Source organism: Plectropomus leopardus, chromosome 12 (assembly GCF_008729295.1).
Source record: "Plectropomus leopardus isolate mb chromosome 12, YSFRI_Pleo_2.0, whole genome shotgun sequence".
NCBI lineage: Eukaryota > Metazoa > Chordata > Actinopteri > Perciformes > Serranidae > Plectropomus > Plectropomus leopardus.
In genome coordinates, this window is record NC_056474.1 from 383,331 (window position 1) to 394,529 (window position 11,199).

At 40.6% G+C, this 11,199-nt stretch overlaps 1 protein-coding gene across 1 annotated transcript; it reads right to left on the reverse strand.

Annotated features, from left to right (window-relative positions):
• Positions 1-352: 352 nt before the first annotated feature.
• LOC121951929 (disks large homolog 1-like) lies at positions 353-9,223 on the reverse strand (the record flags this gene model as incomplete). The annotated part of the gene is made up of 7 exons (XM_042498423.1): positions 353-541; positions 1,209-1,345; positions 2,215-2,384; positions 3,850-3,974; positions 6,094-6,144; positions 8,376-8,429; positions 9,101-9,223. Coding segments are annotated over 7 exons (813 nt in total), but the record flags the coding sequence as incomplete, so codon positions are not given.
• Between the last annotated feature and the right edge of the window lie 1,976 nt (positions 9,224-11,199).

The following is an 11,199-nucleotide window of genomic DNA, read 5'->3' on the forward strand; positions in this document are numbered from 1 at the left end:
TGTGATAATGGGCTATATAAATAAAACTGACTTGACTTGACTTAAATCCCCCAAATGTCCTCAAATCAGAGAAATCTCCTGAAATTTAAAATCCTAAAAATATCCTAAAATCCTTGAAACATCCTAAAATCCTAAAAATGTCCTAAAATCCTGTGAGTGTCTTAAATTCTGAAAAAGTCCTAAAGTCCAAGAAATGTCCTAAAACCTAGAAACATGATGGCTGCTGCGACTGGCCTCGGCCTCCCGTCAGTTTTCTGATCTCAGCCCTTCAAACAGATTTCAGACGGTGAGACCAGTTTAACTGTCGCGTTTTAAGTGACGAGGACGTAAATTAACCTCTGAGGGGAAAGAAAAAGTCTGCGGTTTGAACACAGAAAACAAAAAGGCGTCACTCACAGTTGGTGAGGTCGGGCGGGGCGAAGCTGTCGTTCATGAAGACACTGTTGGGTTTAGCCACTTTCAAGTAGACCACGTCAGGAGTGTTTTTCAAGGCAGTGACGGCGTGTTCGTGGCTCACCTCCTCCAGGCAAGCGCTGTTCACCTGAGCACAGAGAGGACAACACACGCCACGTCACGCCACGCCACGCCACGTCACGTCACGTCACGTCACGTCACGTCACGCCACGTCACGTCACGTCACGTCACGTCACGTCACGTCACGTCACGTCACAAGGACCCAAACAAACTGCTTCAGATACTACATCAAATCACACTGGTCAGTTCATTAATATGATATAAATAATCTCCATCTTTCACATTAACGTGCATGTTCCTGGATTAGTGAGCTCAAATCTTTATCTTAAGTGACTTCTGTATCATGTTTTTATTTTTATTTTTATTATTTTAATCTAATATATTGTTTTGGCTGAAAAAAGATCTTGGCGATTTTTTCTTTTCTTTTTTTTATTTTTGGTGATTTTTTTACAGAATTTTTTTTCATTATTATTAAAAAAAAAATCTGTTTTTTTTCCCTCTAAAAATTAAATGGTGTGATTTTTTTGTTATGTTTAAAAATCACCAAAAATGTACTAATGTACTATTAAACTTTTTCAGACCAACAGATGAGGTAGCAGCTACACTGAATAAATATTATAAGTCCTGAAGAGTTTTTATTCTCTCCTCAGTCCGAGACACACTGCAGTGGGCTTCAGGCCCTGCTGCTTCCACGAGTCTCGTTTCGATAAAAGCCGACAGGACGGCGTTCTTACAGCCAGCAGTTTGTCTCCGATCTGCAGCCTCCCGTCTTTATGAGCAGCTCCTCCCTCGATGATCTTGGTGACGTAGATGCTGTTGTCGCCCGGGATGTGCTGGTTCCCCACGCCGCCTGCTATACTGAAGCCCAGACCTGCAACACACCAGGACCAGAGGGGGGCCGGACCGTTAGACCAGCAACGAGCAACAACCTGCACCTTACAGGAATGATACTCGACTTAGAGCCTGAGGGCCGAATGTGAGCACAATAAAAAATAAAGTGATGGACACTGTGAATTGTTTCTGTACTTTAGAGTATAAATGCAGTACCAGAGTGAATAAAACTGCACCAAAGTAGAGAAAAGAGCCAGACGTCCTAGATAACACCCTAATGTCCTACAATCCTAGAAATGTCCTAAAATACAGCATCTTTGAGTTCCTTTTAAAAGCGCTTTATATGTATTATTATTATTATTACTATTATAATATCCCAGAAGTGTTCTGAAATCCAAGAGACATCCAAAAATCATAAAAATGTCCTAAAATCCTAGAAACACCCTAAAATCTTACAAATGTTTTAAAATCCTAAAACCCTGGAACATGTATTGGGCTGCTGTGACTGGCCCCTGTCATTATGTGGCCCCCTGTCATTTATGTGGCCCCCTGTCATTATGTGGCCCCCTGTCATTATGTGGCCCCGTCATTATGTGGCCCCGTCATTATGTGGCCCCCTGTCATTTTGTGGCCCCCTGTAATTATGTGGCCCCCTGTCATTTTTGTGGCCCTGCAGCAGAGCCGGCTGAGTATTCCAGGTTTAGGAAGTCTCCCTGAAACATGCTGCTGATAATTTCACACACGACAGCCCAGAAGCATATTTTAGGATGTTTCCGTGGAAACTGAGGCTTTGTTCTTGAGTCCGGTTTCTTGTCTGAATAATTGCGGGGCCCCAGAGAGTTTTCCCCGAAGCTCCTCTGCAGCAGAGACGATCTGGCCGCATGTTTTTAATAAAAGCCTGGCGGTCACCTTTGGGTCCTTTCACCAGCTTGATCTCCATCACTTTCTCTGAGACGGGTTTCCTCCTGCGGACGTAGAGCCGCACCAGCGAGCCGGCCTCCTTCAGCGCCTCCACGGCTCGGCTGTGGGTCACGTCCCGAACGTCCGCCTCGTTGACTCTCAGGATGACGTCGTTAACCCTGTAACACAGGAAGCCACCGGCTGTCAATCATCTCCCACATTTAGGCAGCTAAACTTTAATTCGGTCAGATGATCCAGACTGAAGATCTTCCATCCTCTTTTGTCACTTTCAGAGAGAAAACAAATGACACTGCTCCTCAAATATTTCATTATTTCCTTTAATAATAATAATTTAATATCCGTCAGAAAACCTTGAGCGTTGATGTGTCATTTTGTTTACGCGATATTTTTAAATTTCAAAGACCATGCTTTCTATGAAACTACCGGTGAAACTCCTTATCGGTTCTTTTTCATTACAATATAAAAGCGGTTAAAAATCATGAATTCAGAAAAGGATCAGAACTGGACTTCCATTTAAAAAATGATCAATGAACAGAAACACAGTAAATTTTTAAAGAATAAACTTTTTTTTAACTAGTGAAGAAGAAAAACTACTACAATTTTTGAATTTTTTTTATTCCTGTAAAAATTGCCAATTTGCTCTTTAAAAATCACCAAAAAATTTAATTAAAAAAAAAAAGAGAAAGTCCAGTTCTAATTTACTTAAAGACAGGAAGTGACCGGAGGTTTTTGTCCAACACATGAGCTTCACTGCTGACACACACACACACACACACACACACACGCACACACACACACACACACACACACACACACACACACAGTTCACGTGTCGGAGGAAACCTGAGACCGCAGCTCATCTTCATCACCTGGATCAGGTGTGTCAGACTCACTCGGCTGCATTATGTATGAAGGAGTGAAAGGCAGCAGGACGCTGCAGGGGCTTCTGGGTAAAAGACACCAACTCTTAACCCCTTGAAACCTGGATGGACATCAGTTTTTCTTTCACAAGTATTTAAACCTCTGAAATTTGACTAAAAACGTTTAATTCTCTTCAAAAAAACGTGAAAAGGTCATTTAAAAATATGCAAGAAATTAGTAAAAGGAAATGATAAATAATAAAAAAAAATGTTACTTTGTATAAAAAGAGATAGAAAGAATTATTAGAAATTATTAATGTGTGTGTGTGTGTGTGATTTTTTTTTCTTTTTCTAATTTTTGGTGATTTTTATAGAAAAAATGTTTGTCCATTTCCTTTTTTTCTTTAAAAACTTTTGTGGATTTTTAAAGAAAACATGCGCCTTCCAAACCTTCATGACACCACGCATCACAAACTGTTCAGAAAGCCATGGTTGTGTTTTTACATTTCTGATGGTCCTTGAACACATCATGTGTTATTATACAGGTTTGTGAATCAAACTTCCAGGACTTTTCCAAAACTTTCAGGGTGTATTTAGATTTCAAACTTTTCCAGGCCTGTGTGTTGCTATTTTTTAAATTCCATGACTTTTTCAGGATTTTTTATGACGTACGTAGCCTGATTATTACGTTGTGTGTGTGTGTGTGTGTGTGTGTGTGTGTGTGTGTGTGTGTGTGTGTGTGAGCGCGTGTGTGTGGTCTCACCTGAGCCGTCCGTCCTGAGCGGCGGCCCCTCCAGGTATGACTTTGGTGATGAAGATGCTCGGGTCTTCACCGATGTGAGGGTTGTCTGTGCCGCCGGCGATGCTGAAGCCCAGCCCCGAGTTCCCCTGGATACCGCAAACAATCGCCATGGCAACCACAATAAAAACAAACAAGTATTAGACAAACAAATCTCAAAGAATTCTCTGTGTTTTGTTTTTTAATGGACATTAAAGATGAAAGAAGAAATCATTTCTTCTCTTTGAAGCCAGCAGACTTTTAAAAATCATTTCGGCTCTTTTCTGAAACTTAAAGGAGCGTTTTCATCTTTATGGTTTTTGTTCATCATTTTGCTCTGGTCATTTAAAAACAAAAAAATCTAACATCATTGAATCATCACATTAAAACCAGAACAGAAAGCTCTTATCTCCTTAACTCTTTAACACCTGGATCGGCATCAGTTTTCTCGTAAACTTTCTCGAAAACTGGTTTGATTTTTTTTTTTTAAATATGGAAAAAACGTAATGAGCAACTTCGCAAGAAACTTTCCGTGAACAGCAAAACAATTAGTAAAAGATGACAAAAAATATTTGCAGATAAGCTGTAATAAAATATTAAAAAAAAAGTTGACAGAAAAATGTCCAGATAACTATATTTATAATTCTCTTAATATTCCATTTAAAAATATGCAATAAAGTTCATTTTTTTCTGTCATGTTGCACAAATTTCACAAGTATTTGTGTCTTTCTGCTGCAGAGACAGACAAGTTTAACAAAAATGCAAACTGCTTCTTTCATCTAAGAGATATTTCAGGCTTTCATACACAAATAATACTCCTTATGATTTTTTCATGGCTGGTTTGAGCCTGACGATGAGATTTCTTGACATCACTGCATTCATCTGTTCACACCTACATTTCCTGTCAGAAATGCAAATGTTGACAGAATTCGACTCCCCCGTTACTAACACACGAAGAAACTGAAATACGAAAACGAGAGTCCCGAGCCCGAGGCCCGCTCAGCCTACAGACAGACGAGCTGCAGCTCCTGCAGGACTCAGCTGGCAGAGACGGCTTTTATTCACGCTGCTCTGATAATAATTTGCACTTGAAGAAACGCAGCTGAATTAGGACGAGAAGAGATAACGGGAGATAACAAAGAAGATTTCAAGACAGGCGGAGAGAGGGATTAAAACACAGCTGCATTAAACAGAAACACACCACAGCTGATTCATTATGTCCTCATTTCACCAGATCTACGACATGTTTGGAAACTTTTAAATATTTTAAATAAATTACTGGAGGTTTTTTAAATACGATGGCGAATTAGGACTACTGAAGTTGAATGAACGCCACACCGCTGTACACCTCTGCGAACAAGTCGAGTTTCTCTCACAGTTTCCACCCATATCTGTGAAAACTTCACACACAGAGGATCTCAGATCTATGAGGTCACAGTGACCTTTGACCACCAAATACTGATCAGTTTATACTTGAGTCCAAGTGGACGTTTGAGCCAAATTTGAAGAAAATCCCTCGAGATGTCCTTGAGATATTGTGTTCACAAGAAGGAGTTATACGCATGGCCGCAGTGACCTTTGACCCACAAAATGAATCAGTTCATCCTTGACTTAAAGTGGATGTTTGTGCCAAATTTGAGAAAATTCCATCACAGTCTTCTTGAAATATTTTGTCCACCAGAACAAGATGGATGCAAGGTCAAAATGATCTTTGATCACTGAATTCTAATCAGTTCATTACTGAATCCAAGTGGAAGTTTGTGCCAAATTTAAGAAAATTCACTCACGCCCTGCTTGAGATATCAAGATTTTTTAAGATCGCTCATGACAATGTGTAGGGCAGGAACATCTTGACCTTGACCTATGACTGCTAAAGTCTAATCACTTTATCGTTAATCCAAGTGGACGTTTGTGTCAAATTTCTGGGAATTCCCTCAAGATGTCCTTGAGATATTGTGTTCATGAGAAGGAGTCATATGCATGGTCACAGTGACCTTCAGCCAACAAAAGTTTGTTTATCCTTGACATAAAGTGGACGTTTGTGCCAAATTTGAGCATATTTCCTCACAGCCTTCTTGAGTTATTGTGTTCAGGAGAATGGGATAGACACAAGGTCACAATGACCTTTGACCACCGAATTCTACAGTGGATGTTTGTGCCAAATCGTGAAAACAGGTCAGTGACACAAAAAGAAAAATTTGAAAAAAGGTCGGCTGCTTGTCGTCTTACCCTCTCCAGCGTGATCTCCTCGTACTCATAATCAGCCTCCGTCCCGTTCACCTGCGGACACACACAGATCCATCAGCACTGGCGGACAAATACAGCGCGTTCTCCTCTCACATCAATTGTTACGGACATATTTCTTTGAGCGTAACTTTAGTTTTCTGTAAAATATCAAAATAAAGTTTTCATTTTTGAACCAAAAATGTTGAAATTTATCTCTAAACATGACAAAGACACACAACTACACACTGAATCCCTTGTGAGAGGTTGCAAAAAGGTTTTTTATATTTAACAACGCTTAATATTTTAAGAACCCATACGTTTGTGTGACTACAGCTTTGCAACAACAAAAGCATTTTATGTATTTGAAGCTAAAAAAAGAGTTTGAGAGGCAGAAATCAAACAAAAAATGAATATTTTGGGCTGAAACGTTTTTTGTTTTTCAGAATAAAGTGAGTAAAGAAGCCTCGCTGCAGTGTTTCTGAACTGATGTGACTCTGGATTTGAAGAGGAAGAGGAGCCGGCCAGAGTAAGCTGCTTTTTCAAACCTCCTTTTCTTATTTTCTTAACATCTTCGTTCTTCTGCAAATTAAGCCGACAGAGATAAAGCGGGACGTCGCTGACAGCAGCCAACATCTCCGCCATCACGGAGCCAGTCAGAGGGCGGCTCTTTAGACTCTGTCGCCAATTTCATTTAGACTGGACCGACGCCAGGAGCGAGGCCGGCGAGGACGCTCAGAGACGACAGGAAACAGCTCTGCCACCTTCAGTTCGTTATCGACTCTGAGACCAACGCGACTGTCGAAGATCTGCAGCCACTCAGCGTGAGAGGACGTGTGAATGTCTGATGGCTTTTTAAAGCTTTTACATTGTAGAAAATCCTCTTTACAGATAGTTTTTTATCATTACTGTTTTAAACAGTAGTGTGTATATACACAGGTACAATATTTTAATACTATTATCACATTTATTTTTATTATTATTTTATTTTATTTTATTTTATTATTCCATCAATTATTCAAGAAAGTGAAAATTTAATATATTCCAGATTCATTACAAATTGTTTCAGGCATTTTTCTATTTTTTCTAATTATGGCCTTTGTTTAAAGCTATTATATAGTTATAAAAAAATACTGGGGCTATTATATAGTTATAAAAAAATACTGGGGGTTTATATATATATATATATATGTATATTTTATTTTATATATTTTTTTAATTTGAGTAAAATCTCTCAGGGTGTTCTTGACATATCGTGTTCACAAGACAGAGATGAATGCAACATCACAAAGACCTTTAACCACCAAAATCTTATCAGTTCATCCCAAAATCCACTTCAATGTTTTTGTAGTTAGAGGATATTTAATTTAATTAAACTGTCCTCACGGACAATATCTCAAGACAACCTTGAGGGAATTTCTTCAAATTAAAACAAATATGCACTTAGACTCAGAGGTGTAATGATTAAATATTAGTGGTCATAGGTCAAAGGTCAAGGTCACAGTGACCTCATGTGTCTCTTTCTTTTGAACACGAAAACTCATGAAAACCGTGAGAGATTCTCCTCAAACTTAGTGCAAATGTCCTCAACAATATCTTGAGAAAACCTTGCAGGAAATTCTTCAAATTAAGCACAAACATCCACCTGGGCTAAAGGATGAACTGAGTATGTATTGGCGGTCATAGGTTAAAGGTCAAGGTCACTGTGACCTCACCTGTCTCATTCTTATTTATATGATATCTCAAGAAAACCATTTACAAGAATGAGACACACATGGTCACAGTGACCTTTGACCTATGACCACCGATATCTAATCAGTTCATCCTTTAGTCCAAGTGGACGTTTGTTACATTTCTTTTTTGTCATTTAAATTTTTATTCATTTTGAAAACATTCAAATGTTCTGACTTTAAACACAAATACAAATTATATCCACATAAAAGAATCCAATCAGAAAAGCAAAAAATAAAATAAAAATGTACCAAACTAGACAAACTAAACTGGAAAACACACTTAAGGATTCTTGAGTTATGGCCCACAACATGTTTTACATGTCACCGTGACCTTGATCTTTGACCACCAGTATCTAGTCAGTCCATCCTTGTTTGTGCTAAATTTGAGGAAAATCTCTCAAGGTGATGAAGGATAATGACAGAATCTTTGGGACCCTGTCGCGTCCTCTGCTGTCACGTACGACTCGTAAACCGAATATTCGCCTCGATTCACAACAATCAACAAACAGTCAGACATGGTAAAAACGTGTGTGTTTCTGCTGCAGGTGAACTCACGTATGGAGGCGTGTCCAGGCTGTCCGTGTTGACCACCACAGGAGGAGGGTTGGCCTGAGGAGAGACGACACATCATCATCATCACCGCCAAATAAACAAAATTTAATTAAATTAAAAAAATATTTTAAAAAATATATATCCCCAACACCTGGGCGACCTCCCACAGCGCTCCACCCTGCTACACACTGAACACAAGCGGCGGCGGATAAAAGAGACGTCCTCTCAAACAGGAAGCGAGTGGATTTGGGCAGAGATTAGTGAGGACGGAGACGTACGTACATGGCGGCATTTCACGCTGCAGAAGATGCAGCGCTGCAGCATGAAGCCCGAAATCAGTCCAACCGAGTCCGCGGCGAGGCTTCCCCTGCTTCTTCTCCGAGCTCTAAAGCCGCTCACTCGCTCACGCTCTTTGCGTCCGCCTCGATCGCTCGCTCACTTTCTGCCCGGGAGGAGCCAGATGGGCTCTTAAAAATCGTGTGTGTGTGTGTGTGTGTGTGTGTGTGTGTGTGTGTGTGTGTGTGTGTGTGTGTGTGTGTGTGGAGTCAGTCAGTGTGGCATTTCTCCCACTGTCTCTGCCTCTAATCTGCTCGCTTCATCAGCTGGACGGCGGACGCCACAGCGAGACGAGCAGCCAAACAAACGAGCAGATAAATGTATAGATGGATGGAGCTGAGAGACGAGTGCAGGAAAATAAACAACAACAACAACAACAACAAAAAAGGAACCTGTGACGTCGGAGGGATGATGGTGGACTCGGCTGCGATTGGCGAGACTGGGATCACAGGGATTATGGGAGAGGAGGGCGGGGTGGCCTCTGCCTGCTGAACAATAGCATGGTGAGGGGTCAAAGGTCAGACAAACACAGTGCGGCACAGATGAACAGCAGCAGGAGGACAGAGGACAGAGGACAGAGACATGTCCATGTTGACTGACAGGTGTTGTGAGCAGTGTGTGTTTTCACTGTGTTGCAGCTGGGAGGAGTTTGTCACACACACACACACACACACACACACACACACACACACACACACAGTGTCACAGAGGTCGGCCAATCACAGGAAGACGTCGCGTGATTGACAGATTACCTGACACTGTTGCCTTTTGGATGATGGCGGTGTGACAAAACTCGACCCATCTGCTGCTCTGAGAAGATTAAACCACACAGTTTGACCTGTGTGTGTGTGTGTGTGTGTGTGTGTGTGTGTGTGTGTGTGTCAAATCCCCCCGTCCCTCGGCACAGTCTCAGCAGGGGACGGATGTCCATTTGTCTCTAATCATTGAAAAGCAGCGGACATTTCAGTGCGAGTATCCCCGAGAGTGCAGCTGAACATCTGGACGCCCCCTGGTGGCCGGCGGCAGCACAGGTCATAAAGCCCGCCGCCTCGTGACTGTGGGCCAAACTAAAGACGCGAAACTAAAGATTTTTTCCAACTACTTTTTAGCAATTTCATTTTTATTTCATTGGCAATTTGACTTTTATCTATTTTTTTTATCTTATCTAATACTACAGCTACTTCCACTATCAATACTGCTACTACTATTAGTTGTATTAAAATTACTTCTACTTTTAATACCACTACTTCTACTATTAGTACCGCTACTGCTACAACTGCAACTATTAGCACTTTTTGTAGTAACAGAAGTACTGCTACTTCTTCTGCTTCCACTACTACAACTACTACTACTGCTACTGGTATTACTAGTAGTACTTCTCTGTAATTTTTTTAATCGACTACTACCTTTGCTTACTTTCAGCCACAGAAACCATTCAAATGTCAAAATATTTTGCTTTTCAGGGACATTTATGCTCTCATTATTTTTTACATTTTATGCCTAAAATCTAAAATATTTCTCTTTTTAAAACATTTTTATTCAATATTTCTCTTCTTCCTCCGACACTCCACCAGGTCGACTCTTCTTCAGTTTAAAGCAGTTCAGCTTTGTTTCTCACAGTTTTACAGATATTTTCAGCACTTTGCAATATATTTCTGCATTTTCAGCTGTGGTTTTAAATTAATTTCAGCTTTAAGCATCAACGCACATATCCTACTTTGAACTTTGTATTTATCATTTTGCTTTTTCTTTTAAGTACAGACTTTTATTTAAGATCTTATTTATTTGTAGATTTATTTAGTTAACCATTCGGCTCCTGCCTTGTTGTTTGTAAATGTGCTGATCAATAAATAAAGAAACCAAAACAAAATCGTATAAAATGAAAATAAAGAGCAGAGAGCGCGAGGCGGCCTTCGTCACAGTGTCCTTTATTACACAAGAGCAGGAGCTCGTGGAGCTGCTGGCAGGAAGTGGCGCTCTGTTTCGGAGAGGCTTAATTGTTGTGCTGCAGCAGCAGAACGTGGAGCCCATGGAAAACCAACAGCCGCTAAAATTAGCCCCCGCACATCGACCGCATTGATCCGGCAGCCCTACTTCTGGAGCGCCGCTCGGAAAAGCCGCTGACAAAGAGGCTTAATTGCTCCCAAAGAATACAAACGGCGGTGAGAAACGCAGCGGCACAGAGTTCATGTTTGAACCCGACAGGAGGGACGACGGGAGCGAGCGCCCCCGACACACGACAGATCCCAGAAATTTGAATATCGTGAAACCGGTTATTACTCGTAGTAATTTAATTCAAAAAGGTAAACTTGAGGAAGCTGTATATTCATTACACGTAAATATTTCAAGCCTGTCAAATCATTTTTTAAGCCCTGAAAAGGGAACTAATGTTTTAATTGTATCCTAAAGTCTGAGAAATGCCCTAATCCTAGAAACGTCCTAAAATTGTAGAAATAGGAAATTCCTAAAATCCTAGAAATGCTGTAAAATC